General features: G+C 42.6%; 1 protein-coding gene across 4 annotated transcripts; it reads right to left on the minus strand.

Moving 5' to 3' along the window:
- Positions 1 to 4,332: 4,332 nt before the first annotated feature.
- On the minus strand, positions 4,333 to 20,004 carry LOC112215750 (cip1-interacting zinc finger protein). 4 transcript variants are annotated; one of them, XM_024375107.2, is made up of 15 exons: positions 19,332 to 20,004; positions 12,276 to 12,382; positions 11,981 to 12,135; positions 11,671 to 11,782; positions 9,582 to 9,660; positions 9,296 to 9,384; positions 8,837 to 8,923; positions 8,520 to 8,713; positions 7,754 to 7,884; positions 7,504 to 7,600; positions 7,265 to 7,378; positions 6,827 to 6,943; positions 6,656 to 6,734; positions 6,411 to 6,532; positions 4,333 to 6,275 (listed from the first exon to the last, which is right to left on the minus strand). In XM_024375107.2, the coding sequence occupies exons 1-15, from the start codon at positions 19,367 to 19,369 to the stop codon at positions 6,195 to 6,197; spliced, it is 1,602 nt and encodes a 533-aa protein (XP_024230875.1). In that variant the 5' UTR covers positions 19,370 to 20,004; the 3' UTR covers positions 4,333 to 6,194. The 4 variants fall into 4 exon arrangements, with proteins under 4 accessions (XP_024230875.1, XP_024230874.1, XP_024230877.1 ...); XM_024375106.2 differs by having other exon boundaries at positions 8,520 to 8,729; positions 8,841 to 8,923; positions 19,332 to 20,000; XM_024375109.2 differs by lacking the exons at positions 11,671 to 11,782; positions 11,981 to 12,135 and having other exon boundaries at positions 8,520 to 8,729; positions 8,841 to 8,923; positions 19,332 to 20,001.
- Positions 20,005 to 24,158: the final 4,154 nt, after the last annotated feature.

Consider the following 24,158-nt stretch of genomic DNA (forward strand, 5'->3'; position numbering starts at 1 on the left):
ACATTTTCACTTAGGGGTGTACTCATTTTTGTTGCCAGCGGTTTAGACATTAAAGGCTGTGTGTTGAGTTATTTTGAGGGGACAGCAAATTTACACTGTTATACAAGCTGTACACTCACTACTTTATGTTGTAGCAAAGTGTCATTTCTTCAGTGTTGTCACATGAAAAGATTATACTCATATTTACAAAAATGTGAGGGGTGTACTCACTTTTGTGATATACTGTATAAACTGAATGTCCGAACTCAGAATCAAATAGGCTTCGCAAAAATAACATGGTCTCTGTGGCATAATGTTTATTTTGTTCGATTTCATGCATTTAAGTCTCATTATCAAGTAGCCTGATTTCAGATGTGTACACGATAATTAATTAAATTGTTCTTCTTGCAAATCAGGTAACTTTTTAAAACAAACTTTTATATGATTCTATCGTATTTGTGCGCATTTAACCATTTTCATAGGGCAACACTTACTCAATGAGCAACATTACATCATACAATGTAGCCATGGCCACATGTATCGAAGAACTATCACTACAAACTATTAGCCAGATAGCTACTTGCGTTTTTCCTATTTTGTTGCATTACAATCTGTAATTTAAAATGGACTTTTATTTGGATTTCATGTAATGGACATACACAAAATAGTCCAAGTTGCTGAAATGAAAAAAAATGACTTGTTTCAAAAAATCCTAAAAATAATAAAAGGAAAAGTGCTGTGTGCATATGTATTCACCCCCTTTGCTAATGAAGCCCATAGATAAGATATGGTGCAACCAATTACCTTCAGGAAGTCACATAATTAGTTAGATTGCACACAGGTGGACTTTAAGTGTCACATGATCAGTCACATGATCTCAGTAAATATATATACACCTGTTCTGAAAGGCCCCAGAGTCTTCAACACCACTAAGCAAGGGGCACCACCAAGCAAGCGACGCCATGAAGACCAAGGAGCTCTCCAAATAGGTCAGGGACAAAGTTGTAGAGAAGTACAGATCAGGGTTGGGTTATAAAAAAAATATCCAAAACTTTGAACATCCCATTAAATCCATTATAAAAAAAATGGAAAGAAAATGGCACCATAACAAACCTGCCAAGAGAGGGCCGCCCACCAAAACTAACAGACCAGGCAAGGAGGGCATTAATCAGAGGCAACAAAGAGACCAAAGATAACCCTGAAGGAGCTGCAAAGCTCCACAGCGGAGATTTGAGTATCTGTCCATAGGACCACTTAAGCTGTACACTCCACAGAGCTGGGATTTACGGAAGAGTGGCCAGAAAAAAAGCCATCGCTTAAAGACAAAATAAGCAAACACATTTGGTGTACTCCAAAAGGCATGTGGGAGACTCCCCAAACATATGGAAGAAGTAACCTGATTTCAGATGTGTACACGATAATTAATTAAATCGTTCTTCTTGCAAGTCAGGTAACTTTTTAAAACAAACTTTTATTTGAGTCCTCAGATGAGACTAAAATGTAGCTTTTTGTCCATCAAGGAAAACGCTGTCTGGCGTAAACCCAACACCTCTCATCACCCTGAGAAAATCATCCATGCTTTTCAACGGCAGGGACTGAGAAACTGGTCAGAATTGAATGAATGATGGATGGGGCTAAATACAGGGAAATTATTGAGGGAAACCTGTTTCAGTCTTCCAGAGATTTGAGACTGGAATGGAGGTTCACCTTACAGCAGGACAATGACCCTAAGCATACTGCTAAAGCAACACTCCAGTGGTTTAAAGGGAAAACATTTAAATGTCTTGGGATGGCCTAGTCAAAGCCCAGACCTCAATCCAACTGAGAATCTGTGGTATGATTTAAAGATTGCTGTATACCAGCGGAACCCATCCAACTTGAAGAAGCTGGAGAAGTTTTGCCTTGAAGAATGGGCAAAAATCCCAGTGGCTAGATGTGCCACGCTTATAGAGACTTGCAGCAAAACGTGGCTCTACAAAGTATTGACTTTGGGGGGTGAATAGTTGTGATTGCTCAAATTCAGTTTGTCTTATTTCTTGTTTGTTTCACAATAAAAAATATTTTGCCTCTTCAAAGTGGTAGGCATGTTGTAAAATCAAATTATACAACCCCCCCCAAAAAAACTATTTTAATTCCAGGTTGAAAAGCAACAAAATAGGAAAAATGCCAAGGAGGGTGAATACTTTCACAAGCCACTGTATGACCCCACCAGGGCCTAGGTCGGTGCACTTCTTACCTGGTCTGCCATGTCCCTGCTCATCCTGCCCAATGTCAGTCTGGTACTGCTGATGCCAGTGCAGACTCCTCAAATTTTAACTGACCAATATCTTTACCGTTGCCTTGGGTTCAGACACCTGCTCCAAGTATGGAGTGATACCTCAGCCCCATAATGCTTAACGCTGGGTTACACAGCTCACTCTGTAAGCAGTAGTTGCCATAGCATAACATGTATAGACCCTTTTCCAGTAGACGAGACACTGACGTCATGCACTCTTGGCGGCAATAAGAAAGCCATCGCCATTTGTGCCCATTCAACATGGCCTAGATTTGATGTTTTGATTTTTGCTTGAACAGTCAATAATATTATATTTGGTTGTTATCTTTGCAGCAGTAGTTAGCTAGAATGATAACTCATTGATATAGGCTGTAGCAAAAGCTAGCCAAAGAGCCATTTTACTGGTTGAAGTTCAAATTAAACTGTACTAGTCACACACACATATTTAGCAGATGTTACCGCGGGTGTAGCGAAATTCTTGTTCCTAGCTAAAAATGCAGTACTATCTAACAATCCACACAAAGCTAAAAGTAAAAGGGAATTAAGAAATATATAAATATTAGGAAGAGCAATGTCAGAGTGGCATTGACTAAAATACAGTAGAATAGAATATCCGAAACTTTGTCCAAATTGAAGGGGATATACACGGCTATGACAATAACCGACGATAATTATCTTGGGAGATAATATGGAAGACATTTGATTGTAAGGAATTCTAGGTCATATTTAGCTAACCCTCAGCTGACAGAAACCACAATATGAATTAGCTAATAGCAATTAATATTTATAATTCATCACATTGCGGATGAGCTCAACATTGATCGAAACAATTGAGTAAAACACTTTCTTGAAATCGTCTGTGTGGACCATTTAATTTCAGATAATGATGTGTACGCCCAGGATTTTGAAGCGTTCCACCTACTCCACTGCGGTCCCGTCGATAGTGGCGTGCATCCACATCGAAGTCCACAATCAGCTTCCTAGTTTTATTGACTTTAAGGAGAGGTTATTTTCCTGGCACCACAACCGCCAGGGCCCTCACCTCCCGGTAGGCTGTCTCGTCATTGTTGGAAATCAGGCCTACTACTGTTGAGTCGTCTGCAAACTTGATGATTGAGTTGGTGTCGTGCGTGGCCACACAGTCAGCCCCCTCCCTTGTGGCCCATGTGTTGAGGATCAGCAAAGTGGAAATGTTGTTTCCTACCTTTACCACCTGGGGGCGGTTCAGACCCAGGGCCCCGAGCGTAATGATGAGCTTGGAGGGTACTATGGTGTTGAAGGCTGAGCAAAAGTCAATGAACAGCAAATACTACAATAGTAGTGATACAATAGTGATAGAACTTCGGTAGCATTTTCCTCAGCTTTGGTTTGTTAAAATCCCCAGCTACAATAAATGCGGCCTCAGGATATGTGGTTTCCAGTTTGCATTAAGTCCAGTGTAGTTCCTTGAGGGCCGTCGTGGTATCGGCTTGAAGGGGAATATACATGGCTGTGACTATAACCAAAGATAATTCTCTTGGTGAGATAATTCAGTCGGCATTTGATTGTGAGGTATTCTAGGTGAGGTGAACAAAATTACTTGACATTGATGACATTGTCTATGTCATCACAATCACACCATCACAAGTCATCACAATCACAATCACACCATCATCACAATCACACCATGAGTAGTTAATCATGAAATATACACAACCGCCCTTCTTCCCAGAGAGTTCTTCATTACTGTCTGCATGATGATGTATGGACGGGGACAGTATATCCCAAGAGAGTCATGATTATGTGAAACAGAGTATGTTACAGTCCCTGATGTCACTCTGGAAAACAATCCCCACCCTAAACGGTTCTAGTTTATTGTTCAGAGACTGAACATTAGCGAGTAATATACTCGGAAGTAGTGGATGGTGTGCACGCCTCCTGAGTCTGACTAGAAGTCCACCCTGAATACCTCTTCTCTGCCGGTGGAGAAGGATCCAACTCGGGAAAGTCGTATTCGTGGTCGTAATGCTGGTGAGTTACTGCTGCTCTGATATCAAAAAACTATCTGGGCTAATAATGTAAGAAATAACACACAAAAAAAGATTGCAAAGTGTTATATTAAGTAGGACATTCATTCATACGAGTCTTAAAATCCAAATATCTCCTTGTTCTGCCACCAACTTGCGCCGATCGCCCTTGTGTATAAATGTTTGCAAACACAGAAAGGTCTCTATATTGATTTGCCGAAGTGTGTCCTCTAGCATGGTAATGCAAGTCACAAGATGAAATACATGCATCAGATGATATATTTAGTTAATTACCTAGCTTAAAATAACTTAATCCACCCTCTCTCAAACCAGCATCAATAATGTTGATCACCTCAAAGCATAAGCTACAGCAAACTGCAAATCCTAGAATAAGAATAGATGGAAACAGGTGTGGCCCATACAGTTGAAGTCGGAATTGAAACTAGAATGGTCCAAACACACCAAGACAGTCGTGCAGAGGGCACGACAAAGCCTATTCCCCCTCAGTAGACTAAAAAGATTTGGCTTGGGTCCTCAGATCCTCAAAAGGTTCTACAGCTGCAACATCGAGAGCATCCCGGTGCCTGGTTGCATCGGTGCCTGGTCGCTGCCTGGTATAGCAATTGCTCGGCGTCCGACCGCAAAGGCACTACAGAGGGTAGTGCGTACGGCCCAGTACATCACTGGGGCTAAGCTGCCTGCCATCCAGGACCTCTACACCAGGCGGTGTCAGAGGAAGGCCCTAGAAATTGTCAAAGACCCCAGCCACCCCAGTCATAGACTGTTCTCTCTACTACCACATGGCAAGTGGTACCAGAGTGCCAAATAGTTTTGACCTGAATGAGATTGCATGTTGTGACTGTGATTATTTCAGAGCTGAAAAGGAGGCAATAGACAACGATATATACATAGACTTGATTGAGCTCATTGATCCAAGGACACTTTCTTTAAAGAAAACATAATATGGCCTCACTCACTGTGATAGGAGATCCCTTGCAATACTGTGAATGCTATCACTTAATAAAATAGTAACACAAACTGTTGATTCCATTCAAACTAAACTAGGCCTACTTTACTGTAACCAAACAGGATTTGTCTGTGAAATCTTATCTTGGGCGACTTCAAATTCGCACACACACCAAATGTGTAGATATCCCATCATTATCATTATCAATCATCATTAACGACTTGTCAGGCTTAGTTTGTGTTAATTTCCTGCGTTCTGTTGGGTCGTGTTCAGTAGAACACAACCCTGCTCTCAGGTTGTGTGGGTTGTCCTTGTGGATTTCATTTTGGAGGCCATTCTTTTCGATGTGGTCCTTGACTTTCCTGGCTTCATCCCAGCTGACTCCTTTAGTTCCACTTTCTCTCTGTTGACTAGTTCTCTGTCCTCGTCCAGTTCGAGTATATGTGGCATCAACAGCGTGGAGCTCCCCTGCTCAAAATGCTCTCTTTCCAAGAGGCTGCCTCGTAGTGGCTCGCTTGCAGTTTGAGGTATGCTCATGTTTGTTTCCTGTTGCCCTGCATGCAAAGCAAGAGCACATCCACCTCTGCAGGAGCATTTTTATCCAGTCACATCATGCCCATACTCCTGGAGTCTCGGTTGGGACCTTTGGCAGCTTTGGCATGGAGACGGCTTCACCATGTTCTTCAATCCACAGCTTGAGCCAGAAGGAGGCTGGGTGGCACAGCAGCACGGCCTATGGACAGCGACGGAGGTATTTGGCAATACGGAGTCTGAGTTCAGCTGTTCTGAGACCTGCTGAGTGGCAGTGGAGATATTGTCCTGCTCTGCCTTGTCCTGAGTAGAGACAACAGGATGCATCTTGATTGTGGTAAAGGAGGTACCACAGGGATGTGTGTTGTCCCTAGCCATGTTGCAGTCATTTGTACAGTCATTTTTCACATGGATAACCACTTTGTATTCTCTCAAGTCATGGGAGTCCCCCACTGTTCGGCTGCATGTCCTCGTGTCCTCCGCAGCGGAGCTCTTGATTCTTCAAGGCTTTGTACTTCTAATACAGAGACATAAGAGGCAGATGTGAGGAATGAAAAGAGAGCAAGCACTGTGGAGGCGATGTGTGTCAGTAATTGCTTCCGTTTGACAACAAGACACTAAGTATGAATGCCATTGGGTCTATGGCGCATACCTGTAAGTTCTGGAAGTGTATGAGGGACTTGCAGTGAAAGTGCCTGGCCGTGGACTCGAAATAGAAGAACTTATGGCACAGTCTGCAGAGGAAACCAGCCACCGGGACAACAAAGCTTGAACCTGGAGAAAAAAAATGGAGGCGGGAAATAAATAATGCTTCGTCTCACTTTTTGTCCTACAGTTTCATTTTTTTCAATCCTTTCTGAGTGACTGGGTGTGTCATCAAAGCAACAGCATAATCACTGTATTGTGTTTCAGAATCAAACGCTTCGTAGTCCCCCACATGCTCTTGCGGGACTGCTCTTTGACAAGGCTGCGAACCCTGCAAAAACAGAGTGAGAAATTAAACACTTGGAAAGAAATGTACATGACGCATGGCAGTTATGTTCCTTGGGAAATTTAGTCCATTAATACCCTGCTATCCTCATCCTCGTGGGTCTCCTCCTCAAAGTCATCTTCTCCCTCGAAACATCCCACTGCATCCACAGTGATGAGTTCATCAATGACCTCTGGCTCTCCTTCCTCCTGGAGCTGGGGTCAAAAGGAGGACATGAGGTGAATCAACATTAAGCTAAACAATGCCCCCTGTTGGATATTGTGCTTCATGAACGGTGCATTGCTCAGTGGAGGGACAAATCCCAACTGTCTAATTTTCACTTAGTAATGCATTGACATTTTGACTAAAGTGGCAGTCAGGATTTGCCCCTGAAGTGGTGGCTAGTAGGCAAGCGAGACTAGTCAATAGTCATAGATGATAAACAAGGACAAATGCCCCAAACCAAAAATTAAAAGGTCCATATTTCATAAACACACATTATTATGCACTACTGTTGTTTATTCACATGCACACACCTCCTCCACATTCCGCTTGTGTTCTCGGGACTTCATGTGCTCCACAAACTTCCGTGGCGTCCTGAACTGGCGAGTGCAGACAGTGCAGAAGGGACGTGAGGACTGCTTTGATAGCTTAGAAACCAGAGAGAAGAAAATGTTTACAATGTTATGGCTCTACCCGCTTCCATTCTCCACAAAGCCCATTTCACCTTTTTACTCTTCCCAACCTTAGTGCTTCTCTCTGACGTCACCTTTACCTTGTGCTCCTTGGTCCTCCGGTGCTCGAGGAGGTCGCCGGTAAAGTGTGTTTGGCAGGTTGCACACCAGCGCTGCACCCCTGCTGGCTTTTTGCCCCTGGAATGTAGCCAAACAGAATTTGAAATCCACTCTATTGCATTTGCTAGGCTGCCTGACTGCCAGTCCCTGTGTCTCAGTCTCACCAACACTGACAGCGGATTGTGATGATAGAGAAGTGTAGTGAGTAATATGGTAGAGTTTGCCCCTTACCCGGCTTTGTGTGTACCCTGTAGAGAGTCACCGACCCGTGGTAATAGATTGACCAGACAGGCATTGCTCACTTGCTGAATCTCCATCATACGCTGTTGATGTTCCAATCCGTTCATATGGTTCTGGAAATTCTGCAGGCAGGTGAGGGGCAGACAGACAAAATTAATTTGAGTTGTAAAATACCATTCATTTCACAGGATGAGCATCAATACTTACATACAGTATTAATAACTATGACAAAAAAATACTCAGAGTATTCAGTCCCCTTGACTTTCTCCACATTTCACAGCCTTATTCTAAAATGTATTGAATTGCTCTAACAAGCATGACATTGACAGTCCATTCCCCAAGCAGCTATTTGGTTTTTATAGTGATGGGTTCTGACTTCTAAACTTGAAATATGAGCCAAGGGCTTTGAATGTTACTGAGTAAGGGAAAGGCAATCACATGGTTGCGGCCACTGATAAGGGTGGAGAGCTGTGGATTAGTGAGGAATGGGGGCCAAGGTCAGGTCACATTAAGGGAGAAGGAACAGTTTATTACCCACATCACTTAACTTCCTGCCTATCAATAAAGATGACATGTTTAGAGGGAAGGAGGAGACTTGTGCTGGTGGGAACACGTCTTTGTCTGTTCAGCTGTCTGACTCATTGCGTAACTAAAACCTGGTTTAAGCTTTTCATGGTTGTCCGTCAGGTTCTAAATAACAGGGTAAAAACTAACAATAGTACTTGTGCTAGCTTTACGTGTGTGGCTTTGTCCTCACCTGCTGGTTGTGGTAGGGGTTGCTGCAGATGTAGCAGTAGTGGCTGTCAGTCGCAGCTCCTCTGTCACTGTCCTCACCCTGTCCCCCTACACCACAGGGGGTCCCCGTGGCTGTTGCTGCAGCCAACTCCTCTAGGCCTGTGCTGAACGCCCGGCTCTCGCTGCTCTGCTGGATGGTGACTTTCAGGGATGTGCCTACCCCCAGAACATGCTTTAGCCCAACACACAGGACAGCATCCAGTGTCAGCACAGATAACACTCGCAGATGGAACATTTTTGAAAATCAGTATTACTAAATTAAATTCTTTTAGTGCCCACCTACTTCAGCTGTTATACTTTCTTTGCAACATTCCTCCGCCACTTGAATGGAAGTGCTTCCTCCTCTGTACTCGAGAGCAGAGATATCTATGGAAAAGCAAAATATATTGTGTGCTAAAACAACAATGGATGAATTAAAACAAAAGCTGGACCTGCAGCATACATAAAAATAAACAATGTATAAGGGTAATGATTTAGCTGTAAGCAGAGCTATATTCACTACAAATCAAATGGAAGCAAACAGCCGAAGGGACTATGCTGAACATGTCCAATTACAAACACTTGTTTTCTGTTGCAAAGAGTTTGGCTACAGTGTGCACTAATAAATACACCCCTGATTACCTATTTCATGTCTCCTGGTATGTCAGTTGCAAATATCGATACCATTGATTTGATTCCTATTTCATTACAACAGCAAAGTGTCAGAATCAAGACTGCCATAAAATCTCTAAAACACACCTACAGGCTGAGGTACATCTGTTGACATTTCATTATCAGACTTCTGGACTGCCTCTTGTCCAATTTTTATATTCACAGGCTCTTCTGACCTGTGAATAAGACAAGTCCAGAAAATAAAAAGATTAACAAAAACAAAAAACAACCAGGTTTAAATTTAACGTAGCTGTGGTGGTAGGCAGAATAACTGGTCTGTGTTCAGTAAGTAGACAACAGTGACAGACTTTTGTTTTCCATGGCAAAACTTTGTGCGGTGAGCCCTACTGAACAACTCCAGTTAGATACTTACCCATTCATCTTCTGCTTCTTCATCTCAGGCTCCTGTTGCTTTGCAAAGAATTGTCCAACTGATTCCGCTTCCTGCATCTCTGTAAAACAAGGATAACACATACCCAGATCAGCACAAAATTGAAATAGGCATATCAAGACACTTAAAATTGATGGGTTCTGACTTATAAACTTGAACATTTACATTATAGCAGAACATGTTATTGTTACATCATGTATCTTATGATAAGGAGAAGGGCCACAGTCTGGCTTCAGTTGTTGTAAATTGAAATACTTGCTACACCAGAAGTGAATGATTATATGTAAAATTAATGAATATGGTGGAATCAATTATGGTTGAATATGAGCCAGGGGCTTGGAATGTTACTAAGTAAGGGAAAAGGCAATCACATGGTTGCGGTCATTGATAAGGGCGGAGAGCTGTGGATTAGTGAGGAATGGGGGCCAAGGTCAGGTCAGATTAAGGTCAGGTCACTCTAGCGTGGGTCAGGTCAGGCTAGCGTCCCACCTCGCCAACAGCCAATGAAATTGCAGGGCGCCCAATTCAAAACAGAAATCCCATAATTAAAATTCCTCAAACTTACAAGTATATTCCCCCTATTTATAGATATATTTCTTATAAATCCAGTCACAGTGTCCGATTTCAAATTGGCTTTACGGCGAAAGCACACCAAATGATTATGTTAGGTCAGCACCTAGTCACAGAAAACCATACAGCCATTTTCCAGCCAAGGAGAGGGCTCACAAAAGTCAGAAATAGCGATTAAATTAATCACTAACCTTTGATGATCTTCATCAGATGGCACTCAAAGGACTTCATGTTACACAATAAATGTGTGTTTTCTTCGATAAAGTTCATCTTTATGTCCAAAAACCTCATTTGAAATTGGTGTGTTTTGTTCAGAAAACAAACATCCGGTGAAAGTGCAGAGAGCCACATCAAATTACAGAAATACTCATAATAAACGTTGATAAAAGATACAAGTGTTATGCATGGAAAGATAGATAAACTTCTCCTTAATGCAACCGCTGTGTCAGATTTTAAACAAAGGCAAAAGCACACCTTGCGATTATGTTAGGTCAGCACCTAGCCACAGAAAAACATACAGCCATTTTCCAACCAAGGAGATGTGTCACAAAACTCAGAAATAACGTTATAAATACTCACTTAACTTTGATGATCTTGATTGGAATGCACTCCCGGGAATCCCAGTTCCACAATAAATGTTTGTTTTGTTTGATAAAGTCCATCATTTATGTCCAAATACCTCCTTTTTGTTCGCACGTTTAGTTCACAAATCCAGGGAGAAAGTTCAGACGAAAAGTCCAAAAAGTTATATTACAGTTCATAGAAACATGTTAAACGATGTATAGAATCAATCTTTAGGATGTTTTTAATCATAAATCTTCAATGTTTCAACTGGACAATTCCTTTGTCTTTAGAAATGAAAACGCAGCTACCTCTCACGGCCACGCGCATGATTTAGCTCATGGCACTCTGCCAGACACCTGACTCAAACAGCTCTCATTCTCTCCCCCTTCACAGTAGAAGCCTGGAACAAGGTTCTAAAGACTGTTGACATCTAGTGGAAGCCTTGGGCAGTGCAATATGACCCCATAGATACTGTATATTCGATAGGCAATGACTTGGAAAAACTACAAACCTCAGATTTCCCACTTCTGGGTTGGATTTTTTCTCAGGTTTTTGCCTGCCATATGGCTTCTGTTATACTCAGAGACATCATTCAAACAGTTTTAGAAACTTCAGAGTGTTTTCTATCCAAATCTACTAATTATATGCATATTCTAGCTTTTGGGCCTGAGTAGCAAGCAGTTTCCTCTGGGCACCTTATTATCCAAGCTACTCAATACTGTCCCCCAGCCATAAGAAGTTAACAGTATTTCATGTGGTACTTTACTTTTGACGACCTAGACCACCATTTTCTTTGTTCACACACAGAAGATTTGACTGTCAAACATGGATTTTTATTGTGGCTGTGTGGCTGGGGGTCAACAGAAATAAGTTGCCAGGTTAACTAAGAGGGTTTCTAGAGTCGGGTGTATAAGTGAGATAAGACCATGGGACTCACTTGTATTGGGAGTCCTATCATCCCTCTCCCCTAGCCCCTCTGCACTGCTGGAGCTCAGCTGGCCCCCAGCACTTCCTGTCTGTTCCTTCTTCCTCTTCCTAACACAAATGTCCTGTTTGGACACAAACACAACAAAACACCACACATCATTAAATCAATAGTTCACACTCACAGATCATTTTAGGATGTGCACTTGCGCCATGTTAATTTAAGTAAAGAAGATAATAGTACTGTAGATATAGCCTATACTGAAGCGGTCCTGCCCAGAAAGGTTCTCCGATTCAGAGTGGTAGAAAAAAAGATGATGAACCTTGTTTAAAAAGTGTGTTAAGGAATGATTGGGTCCTGATGCGAACAATCCCACTTGGGGAATAGGAGCCGGTCCAAGGAGAGATTGCCTTGTCCCCTCAGACAAAAATGAAGTAAAGGGTAGCCCACTACCCATGGCCAAGCCTCGCATGTTACCTATAGATAGAGGAGGAAGACATTGTATGTACTTGGAGGATAATTCCTTTTCCCTATAACATCCACAGCATTTTGACTCTTCTATATGCTACTAAAACATCAACCACCTTCCTGTGCGAGAAGATAAGACAGAGACTTACCTCGCATCGGATGTTGCATGAGCAGTGCCCCTTGCAGCATGGGGTTGGTGGCAAGGAGAGAGGCCCGAGGAACTGGGCAGAGGTAGATCATACTAGGTGGTGGTGGTCTGATTGACATCAAAATTAGAAAGTTAGACAAAAATCTGGATAAGGTGTTTGACTTTATTACTAGGTTCAGTGTAGCTGAGGAATGCTCATCTCCGTTCTCTTATATCAAAAGGAGTTGACTATCGATAACCGGTTACTAGCAAATCGTGTGACAACATTGAGTCACCAACAGAGCCTAATATTGGAATCAAGGAGCCTAACGTTAATCCTTAGTACAAGGACCTTACATGTTCTGTTTAAAGGGCGAATTGGCTCTGGATGCCAAAACAGCCATATACTCCATCTAAACGTGAATTGGTTGTCAATTGCGGTATAGAAGCATAAATCCCTCTACTTTCAGATAATGTCACAAATGCAAAATACACAGTTACTGTACACTGTTTTACCACACAGTTGCAGCCGACACTATTTTTCAGTGACATGTTTGTGCGTCGGTCTTCTGTTTACACACAAGTGTCTGGAGACGCAGATAGGGGCGACAGTCATTTCATTAGCACAGGTAGTCAAATCAAATTGCATTGGACACATACACATGGTTAGCAGATGTTAAATGCTTGTGCTTCTAGTTCCGAAAGTGCAGTAATATCTATCAAGTAATCTAACAATTCCCCAATAACTACCCAATACACACAAGTCGAAAGGGATGGAATAAGAATACGTACATATAAATTTATGGATGAGCGATGGCCGAGCGGCATAGGCAAGATAGAAGAGATGGTATAAGATACAGTATTTACATAGGAGATTAATAATGTAAGATATGTAAACATTATTAAAAAGTGATCCATTTATTAAAAAGAGGCCAATGATTTGAGTCTATGTAGGCAGCAGCCTCTCTGAGTTAGTGATTGCTGTTTGGCAGTCTGATGGCTTTGAGATAGAAGCTGTCTCTCGGTCCCAGCTTTGATGCACCTGTACTGACCTCGCTTTCTGGATGGTAGAGGAGTGAACAGGCAGTGGCTCAGGTGGTTGTTGTCCTTGATTATCTTTTTGACCTTCCTGTGACATCTGGTGCTGTAGGTGTCATGGAGGGCAGATAGTTTGCCCCCGGTGATGCATTGTGCAGAACCAGGTGGTGATACAGCCCGAAAGGATGCTCTCAATTATGCATCTGTAAAAGTTGGTGAGGGTTTTAGGTGACAAGCCAAATTTCTTCAGCCCACTGCTGTTGTATCATCTGCAAACTTGATTGAGTTGGAGACGTGCATGGCCACAGTCATGGGTGAACAGGGAGTACAGGAGGGGGCTGAGCACGCACCCTTGTGGGTCCCCAGTGTTGAAGGTCAGCGAAGGTGAGATGTTTCCTACCTTCACCACCTGGGGGCAGCCCGTCAGAAAGTCTAGGACCCAATTACACAGGGCTGGGTCGAGACCCAGGGCCTCCAGCTTAATGATGAGCTTGGATGGTACTATGGTGTTGAATGCTGAGCTGTTGTCAAATGAACAGCATTCTTACATAGGTATTCCTATGGTCCAGATGGGACAATTTTTGACCTCTTCCACACGGACTTTACGGAATTCAAAAGTACAATTCTTGTCTTTCATAATTTGGTCCGATATACTTGGATGTGTGTTGTCAGGGTTTGTTGCTGGCATGTCATCCATATTTGCTTATCTTGACAATGAAAAAGTAATTAAAGTAGTTTGCAATATCAGTGGGCTTTGTGATGAATGAGCCATCTGATTCAAAGAATGGAGTCGAGCTGTTTTTTCCCCCCAATAGTTCATTTAAGGTGCCCCAAAGCTTTTAACTATCATTCTTTATATAATTTCTTTGTTTCATAGTGTAGTTTATTTTTCTTTTAATTTAGTTTAGTCAAATGATTTCTTAATTTGCCAGATTTAATTGGACATACCTTTTGCCTCATCCCTCAACTAGAGGTCGACCGATAATCGGAATGGACGATTAATTAGGGCAGATTTCAAGTTTTCATAACAATCGGAAATCTGTATTTTTGGGTGCCATTTTTTATATTTTTTATATACCTTTATTTAACTAGGCAAGTCAGTTAAGAACACATTCTTATTTTCAATGACGGCCTAGGAACGGTGGGTTAACTGCCTCGTTCAGGGGCTGAACGACAGATTTTCACCTTGTCAGCTTGGGGGATTCAGTCTTGCAACCTTACAGTTAACTAGTCCAACGCAATAACGACCTGCCTCTCTCTCGTTGCACTCCACAAGGAGACTGACTGCCTGTTATGCGAATGCAGTAAGCCAAGTTAAGTTGCTAGCTAGCATTAAACTTATCTTATAAAAAACAATCATAATCACTAGTTAACTACACATGGTTGATGATATTACTAGATATTATCTAGCGTGTCCTGCGTTGCATATAATCTGACTGAAGAACTTTGAAGAATCTCATATTTAGATTTTTTTTTAATACACTTTTTTGGTTACTACATAATTCCATGTGTTATTTCAAAGATATGTCTTCACTATTGTTCTACAATGTATAACATATAAAATAAAGCCTTGAATGAGGGGGTGTCTGTCCAAACTTTTGACTGGTACAAACAAATACATAAAAGGAATACAAGTATCAAGCATACAAGTAGTATGCGGTGTGGGGGCTATGCTTTGGCAAAGTGGGTGGGGTTATATCCTTCCTGTTTGGCCCTGTCCGTGGGTGTGCTCGGATGGGGCCACAGTGTCTCCTGACCCCTCCTGTCTCAGCCTCCAGTATTTATGCTGCAGTAGTTTGTGTGTCGGGGGGCTAGGGTCAGTTTGTTATATCTGGAGTACTTCTCCTGTCCTATTCGGTGTCCTGTGTGAATTTAAGTGTGCTCTCTCTTAATTCTCTCGGAGGACCTGAGCCCTAGGACCATGCCCCAGGACTACCTGACATGATGACTCCTTGCTGTCCCCAGTCCACCTGGCCGTGCTGCTGCTCCAGTTTGAACTGTTCTGCCTTATTATTATTATTATTACGACCATGCTATTATTATTACGACCATTATAATAATAATTACTATTATTATTATATGATAATAATAATTATTATTATTATTATACGACCATGCTGGTCATTTATGAACATTTGAACATCTTGGCCATGTTCTGTTATAATCTCCACCCGGCACAGCCAGAAGAGGACTGGCCACCCCACATAGCCTGGTTCCGCTCTAGGTTTCTTCCTAGGTTTTGTCCTTTCTAGGGAGTTTTTCCTAGCCACCGTGCTTCTACACCAGCATTGCTTGCTGTTAGGGGTTTTAGGCTGGGTTTCTGTACAGCACTTTGAGATATCAGCTGATGTACGAAGGGTTATATAAATAAATTTGATTTGAAGTATCTAAGTATCTGACTGAGCAGTGGTAGGCAGAAGCAGGCGCGTAAACATTCATTCAAACAGCACTTTCGTGCGTTTTGCCAGCAGCTCTTCGTTGTGCGTCAAGCATTGCGCTGTTTATGACTTCAAGCCTATCAACTCCCGAGATGAGGCTGGTGTAACCGAAGTGAAATGGCTAGCTAGTTAGCATGCGCTAATAGCGTTTCAAACATCACTCGCTCTGAGCCTTCTAGTAGTTGTTCCCCTCGCTCTGCATGGGTAACTCTGCTTCGATGGTGGCTGTTGTCATTGTGTTGCTGGTTCGAGCCCAGGGAGGAGCGAGGAGAGAGCTATACTGTTACACTGGCAATACTAAAGTGCCTATAAGAACATCCAATAGTCAAAGGTTAATGAAATACAAATTGTATAGAGGGAAATAGTCCTATAATTCCTGTAATAACTACAACCTAAAAAATCTTACCTGGGAATAATGAACTCATGTTAAAAGAAACCACCAGCTTTCATATGTTCTCATGTTCTGAGCAAGGAACTGAAACGTTAGCTTTCTTACATAGGACATATTGCACTTTTACTTTCTTCTCCAACACTTTGTTTTTGCATTATTTAAACCAAATTGAACATGTTTCATTATTTACTTGAGGCTAAATTGATTTTATTGATGTATTAAGTTAAAATGAGTGTTCATTCTGTATTGTTGTAATTGTCATTATTACAAATAAATATAACAAAAAATTGGCCGATTAATCGGTATCGGCTTTTTTGGGCCTCCAATAATCGGTATCGAAAAATCATAAATCGGTCAAACTCTCAACCATACAGTTTTTTAATTCCTCATCAATCAAAGGGGATTTAACAGTTTTTACAGTCATTTTCTTAATGGGTGCAGGCTTATTAGAACTGGAGTAAGCAATTTCATAAGTGTGTCAAGTGCAGCATCTGGTTGCTCCTCATTACAATCCACAGACCAGCAAATATTCTTTACATCATCAACATACGAGTCACTACTAAACTTACTCTATGACCTCTTATACACTATATTAGGCCCAACCTTTGGAACTTTGGTTTTCCTAGATTTTTATCTATTTTTTATTTTACCTTTATTTAACTAGGCAAGATCAGTTAAGAACAAATTCTTATTTTCAATGACGGCCTAGGAACAGTGGGTTAACTGCCTGTTCAGATTTGTAACTTGTCAGCTCGGGGGTTTGAACTTGCAACCTTCCGGTTACTAGTCCAACACTCTAACCACTAGGCTACCCTGCCGCCCCGATATGGCTATTATATTGTGATCACTACATCCTATGGATTTGGATACTGCTTTATACCAAATATCTGCAGCATTAGTAGAGATGTGATCAATACATGCTAATGATTTAATTCCTGTGCTGTTTCTAACTACCCTGGTAGGTTGACTGACAACCTGATCCAGGTTACAGTTTGAAGTTTTTTCCTAAATGGGCAACTTTATGATAGCCAGTCAATATTTAAATCACCCAGAAAATATACAGTTGAAGTCTACATACACCTTAGCCAAATACATTTAAACTCAGTGTCACAATTCCTGACATTTAATCCTAGTAAAAATTCTCTGTCTTGGGTCAGTTAGGATCACCACTTTATTTTAAGAACGTGAAATGTCAGACTAATAGTAAAGAGAATGATTTTCAGCTTTTATTTCTTTCATCACATTCCCAGTGGGTCATACATTTACATACACTCAATTAGTATTTGGTAACATTGCCTTTAAATTGTTTAACTTTGGGCAAACATTTCAGGTAGCCTTCCACAAGCTTTCCACAATAAGTTGGGTGAATTTTGGCCCATTCCTCCTGAAAAAGCGTGTGTAACTAAGTAAGGTTTGCAGGCCTCCTTGCTCACATGTTTTTTTCAGTTCTGCCCACACATTTTCTGTAGGGTTGAGATCAGTCTTTGTGACGGCCACTCCAATACCTTGACTTTGTTGTCCTTAAGCCATTTTGCCACAACTTTGGAAGTATGCTTGGGGTCATTGTCCAGTTGGAAGACCAAGCTTTAACTTCCGGACTGATGTCTTGAGATGTTGCTTCAATATATCCACAAAATGTTCCCGCCTCATGATGAAGGTCACTGGTCCCTCTTGTAGCAAAGCACCCCCACAACATGATGCTGCCACCCCCGTGCTTCACGGTTGGGATGGTGTTCTTCGGCTTGCAATCCTCCCCCTTTTCCTCCAAACATAATGCTGGGCGGCCATTCAGGTTAGGTCGATATAGGACTCGTTTTACTGTGGATATAGATACTTTTGTACCTGTTTCCTCCAGCATCTTCACAAGGTCATTTGCTGTTGTTCTGGGATTGATTTGCACTTTTTCACCTTTTTTTTCTTGGCCGATTTCTTCTGATTTCCCCATGATTGTCAGGCAAAGAGGCACTGAGTTTAAAGGTAGGCCTTGAAATACATCCACAGCTACACCTCAAATTGACTCAAATTATGTCAATTAGCCCATCAGAAGCTTCTAAATCCATTACATCATTTTCTGGAATTTTCCAAGCTGTTTAAAGGCACAGTCCACTTAGTTTATGTAAACTTCTGACCCACTGGAATTGTGATACAGTGAATTATAAGTGAAATAATCTGTCTGTAAACAATTGTTGGAAAAATTTGTGTCATGCACAAAGATGTCCTAACCGACTTGCCAAAACTATAGTTTGTTGACAAGAAATGTGTGGAGTGGTTGAAAAACGAGTTTTAATGACTCCAACCTAAGTGTATGTATGTAAACTTCCGACTTCAACTGTACATCTCTGTTGATCACATACATTATCAAGCATTTCAAACATTATTCAGATACTGACTGTTAGCACTTGGTGGTCTATAGCAGCTTCCCACAAGAATGGGCTTTAGGTGAGGCAGGTGAACCTGTAGCCATATTACTTCAACAGTATTTAACATTAGATCGTCTCTAAGCTTTACAGGAATGTCGTTCTGAATATAGACACCAACTTCTGTTTCCAGAAGGTGTCAAAGTCATCAATAAAAGTGACTCCAGCGAGATACAGTAGTCTTTTAGCCAGATGTGTAATGCCAGCAGTCTGCTGAATCTTTCACACCTGCGTCCCAAAGATGGCACTGGACCTGAAATTTGCCGTTCTATGGAGTCTTAATTCTAAAATCAGTTAAGTTAGTATCTCTCTGCCTGCCTCCTGTTAGTCTCTCTCTCACCCATCTGTTAGTCTCCCTCCCGTTAGTCTCTCTCCCCCTCCGTCGCAGGCCTAACAACACCTGTGCCAATATATCCTCCAAACACTGGTTTCTCTGGCATTATCACTTAAATAATGCATTGCTACCAGCAAAGCTGGCATTGTGACGCAGAACAATGGGCTGGGAATAGAACTTTCAGAAGGCGAGTCGGTGCCATGATGCTCAATAGAACTAATAGGAGCTGGCAGGGTGAAAAATGCCCTGAAATAAGGTGTTTTTTTTTCTTCATGTTTTTGATATTTACTTCAAAACTAGAGCAAGCAGTTGGGACATATAGCAAATATTAGGAAACGGGGCTCCGTGGAGGATGTAATTAACACATTTTTATCAAAAATAAAAACGTTAAATGTAATGTGTCCAGATTATCTAGGTTCAGTGGGTTTTGATAGAGAGCACCCATGCAGGAATGTCTTACCGGTTCATTTGGTGCTGGTGTGGAAGTTGGGATGGCATGAGTTGGGTTGTTTGTAGCTGCTGGCGTTGTTGGAGATGTTGTGGAAACTGCTAAATACGTTGCTGCTGTTGGAGGCGTTGTTGATGACCGAACATATTGCTAACTAAATAACGTTACATAACTAGCTACTAACCTTTACGAAGAAGCCAGTTAACATCAAATATGGTTGGCTACATATGTGCTTGTCTAATTAACGCTACAGCTGACATACTAATTTAGATAGCTAACGTTATCTAAGACTAACTTTACCAAGCTAGACAGATTAGTTAGCTAGCCAGTTTACCTGTACTATGACGCATAGCTACGTTAGCTGGCTGAAAGTATGAAATTATCAAGAAATGCGCTGTAGTTGTGCATTTACAATACCTACTTCCGTGGCACATATATTTTAGATGGTTTCAAAAACAGTAGCTACTGTTATCCCTTTCAAAACTTATTTGCTGGCTATGCACACTAGCTCCAGTTCAGAAATACTATACTATATCAGCGTCTCGTCAGCAACACTAAAAAAAAGTACTTCCGTGTCCGGGGAATGTCGGAAATGTTCAAATTAAAAGTCCCGCATGTAAGAATCCCCTAGAGTCGATTGATACACTGGTGCATCAAATCTAAATTAAATAACAAAAAATCCCCATCAAAATTCGTCAGTTTGTGTTTTGCATTGAATGCGTCTCAATTACCACCTCCTCCAGTGTCGCACTTCCGCATCTGCGGTGAAAGCACAGGAGAAGATCTTTGGTGAAAGGTGACAGAAACTAGAGAAACAGATAGAATAATGAGACAGATAAGCATCCGGATGGCGTTTCGACTGAGAGAAAGCCCACTAACACGTAGTGGGAGAAGATGGAACTGGATGGATTTGGGTCGAAATTCTGCAAAAAATATTCTGTTATGAACAGAGTGGACTACGTTTAGTAGACATTACTCTTTGCAAAAGTAAAAAATATATATATGTCTGTTTAGGAGTGCAAATGCCAATTGAGTTATTGCATACGTGAACTTCACTGAGTAGGCGTTCTCAAACGGAAATATGTATATATTTACTAGAACGCGCCAGTAAGTTATCGCTAGCGCGTGCTTGGCTCTACCCCCCTCCTTGCTTGTTCTGCCCACTATGACTCGTGTTCCCATTGGAAACGACAAGCTGTGATCTATCTTCGTTTCGTGATACACATCTTTGCTAGAGCAGTGTTCTTCTTTGATGTTAATTGGCAGGGTATACTCATAAGGTGTATTGCTGCCACCTACTGCATGGAGTACTAAATACTAATACTAATTACCAGAAACACTAATCAAATTGACGCTACTACCCTGAATGTTTTTTAAATAAAAATTAATAATAAACTGTCCTATTCAGATCCCTACACAGGCTCAGGAACCTGGGAAGGGGGAACATCTTCATTCAGTACTCCCTGTAACATTTCGGCTGTAAAGACCTGTTGATCCAGAAATCTATTTGCTGCATTCACAATGATGTCTAGCTTCTTTGATTTTTTTTTTTAGTTTGACTAGTGCAATTGATCACTTGCGCTATAAACACAACAAAGCCCACGTTCTTCACTATTAGTGTTGGGCTCCTTCTCCTGCATGTAATTCGCTGCAGACTGTGGGACACCCACTACCATCTCCTCTCTACGCACTCTTCTCTACACACAGATCTGCTGGATGGCCCTGATCCTAGCTACTGCGGCCTCCTTCATTTGTACAGGGCACTCCGGGAACTTGGGAACATGATTCCCATCACATTTACAACAATATGCTTCACCGGACTCTTCAATTACTACATATTTATTCCTTCGAAAAACACTTGCCACATGTCCAAATGTTTTACAATTACAACACTGCACATACGATCTCACCACATATCTCACATGCCCAAGTTTTGTAAAACTTCATCAAACAATAGGCTTTGCTCCCTCTTTCTGTCATAGCTTTCCACATCATGCGTCGACTGTACTCAAAGTAGCACCCATATTGTTTGTGTTCCAGCACAGCTGTTGAGGTTTTGCTTGCCTGAGATAGAGTATCTCATGATAAGCTGTAGACCACACTATCTTCCTAGAAAGTTTATATCTGTATTTGTTGTAGCTGTCTACATACCACCACAGAACGATGCTGGCACTAAGACCACACTCAATGAGCTGTATACCGCCATAAGCAAACAGGAAAACACCAGAGGTGGCGCTCCTAGTGGCCAGGGACTTTAATGCAGGGAAACTTAAATCCGTGTTATGTAATTTCTATCAGCAAGCATCAACATACACAAGGCTGCGGGGCCAGACGGATTACCAGGACATGTGCTCTGGGCATGTGCTGACATGTGTAACCAGAGGGAAATAAACTCTTGACCACCTTTACTCCACACACAGAGACGCGTACAAAGCTCTCCCTCGCCCTCCATTTGGTAAATCCGACCACAACTCCATCCTCCTGATTCCTGCTTACAAGCAAAAATTAAAGCAGGCAGCACCAGTGACTCGGTCTATAAAAAAATGGTCAGATGAAGCAGATGCTAAACTACAGGACTGTTTTGCTATAACAGACTGGAACATGTTCTGGGATTCTTCCGATGACATTGAGGAATACATCACACCAGCCACTGGCTTTATCAATAAGTGCATTGAGGATGTCGTCACTACAGTGATTGTACGTACATACCCCAACCAGAAGCCATGCATTACAGGCAACATTCACACAAAAGGGTAGAGCTGCCGCTTTCAAGGAGTGGGACTATAACCCGGAAGCTTAAAAGAAATCCCACTACGCCCTGCGATGAACCATCAAACAGGCAAAGCGTCGATACAGGGCTAAGATTGAATCATACTTCACCGGCTCCGACGCTCGTCGGATGTGGCAGGGCTTGCAAACTATTACAGACTACAAAGGGAAGCACAGCCAAGAGCTGCCCAGTGACAGGAGCCTAGCAGACGAGCTAAATCACTTCTATGCTCGCTTCGAGGCAAGCAACACTGAGGCATGCATATGAGAGCATCAGCTGTTCCGGACAACTGTGGGATCACGCTCTCCATAGCCGACGTGAGTAAGACGTTTAAACAGGACCAATACACAAGGCTGCGGGGCCAGACGGATTACCAGGACGTGTGCTCCAGGCATATGCTGACCAACTGGCAGGTGTCTTCACTGACATTTTCAACATGTCCCTGATTGAGTCTGTAATACCAACATGCTTCAAGAAGACCACCATAGTCCCTGTGCCCAAGAATACAAAGGCTACCTGCCTAAATGTGAACTGGTTATTGAATAAAACAAGCATGAACACTTACCACACTGCTCTTTGGTTCGATGATTCCTCTTCTTCAGACGACGAATACTGTGACAGAAGTACCCACCACAAACGGACCAAGCAGTGTGGTAACGAGGAGCAGAGGGTTCAGGACTCCTGGACTTGGGAGGAGATATTGGACGGACAGGGACCCTGGAGACAGGCTGGGGAATATCGCCGCCCGAAGGAAGAACTAGAGGGAGCTAAAGCTGAGAGGCGGCAATATGAGGCAAGGCAGCGCAGCAGGCACGAGAGGCAGCCCCAATCTCCCCGGGGGGGCACACAGGGAGATTGGCGGAGTCAGGCGATAGACCTGAGCCAACTCCCAGTGCTTACCGGAAGCAGCGTGGTACTGGTCAGGCACCATGTTATGTGGTGAAGCGCACGTGCGCGCTCATAGCCTGAGCACCATATGCCAGCCCCCCGCAAGTGCCATGCGAGAGTGGGCATCCAGCCAGGGCGGATTGTGCCAGCTCAGCACGTTTGGTCTCCTGTGCGCCGTTTCGGCCCAGGGTATCCTGTGCCGGCTCTGCGTACTGTGTCGCCGGGGAGGGTTCAGTTCGTCCTATTCCTGGAGAGGAGAGGTGCGAGTGTTAAGCACCAGAGCTCCAGTGCTCCCCCACAGCCCGGTTCATCCGGTGCCTCCTCTACGCACCAGGCCTCCTGTAGCTCTCCCCAGCCTGGTGGGCCCTGTGGCAGCCCCACGCACCAGGCTGTCTCGGCATCTCCTCCCTACAGATTTCGGACCCTCCAGAGGTGCCCTGACCTCAGAGCTTTTTATGTCTCTATTTTGGTTTGGTCAGGGTGTGATTTGGGTGGGCATTCTATGTTCTCTTTTCTATGTTTTTGTATTTCTTTGTTTTGGCCGGGTATGGTTCTCAATCAGAATGGGAACCATACTCTGATTGGGAACCATACTTAGGTAGCTTTTTCCCACGTGGTTTTTGTGGGTAGTTAATTTCTGTTTAGTGTTTTCACCTTACAGGACTGTTTCGGTTATTCTCTTGTTTATTTTTGTTATAGTGTTCAGTTTTAATAAAACAAGCATGAACACTTACCACGCTGTGCTTTGGTCCGATGATTCCTCTTTTTCAGACGACGAATACCGTAACAGCGGACCCATTATGGATGCAGGCAATGAGGCAGTGATTGCTGAGATCTTGGTTGAAAACAGCAGAGGTGTATTTGGAGGGCAAGTTGATTAGGATGATATCTATGAGGCTGCCCGTATTTATAGATTTGGGCTTGTACCTGGTGGGTTCATTGATAATTTGTGTGAGATTGAGGGCATCAAGCTTAGATTGTAGGATGGCCGGGGTGTTAAGCATGTCCCAGTTTAGGTCACCTAGCAGCACGAGCTCTGAAGATAGATGGGGGGCAATCAGTTCACATATGGTGCCTAGGGCACAGCTGGGGGCAGAGGGTGGCCTATAGCAAGCGGCAATGGTGAGAGACTTGTTTCTGGAAAGGTGGATTTTTAAAAGTAGAAGCTCGAAATGTTTGGG

This window comes from Oncorhynchus tshawytscha, linkage group LG16 (assembly GCF_018296145.1).
Source record: "Oncorhynchus tshawytscha isolate Ot180627B linkage group LG16, Otsh_v2.0, whole genome shotgun sequence".
Classification (NCBI taxonomy): Eukaryota; Metazoa; Chordata; class Actinopteri; order Salmoniformes; family Salmonidae; genus Oncorhynchus; species Oncorhynchus tshawytscha.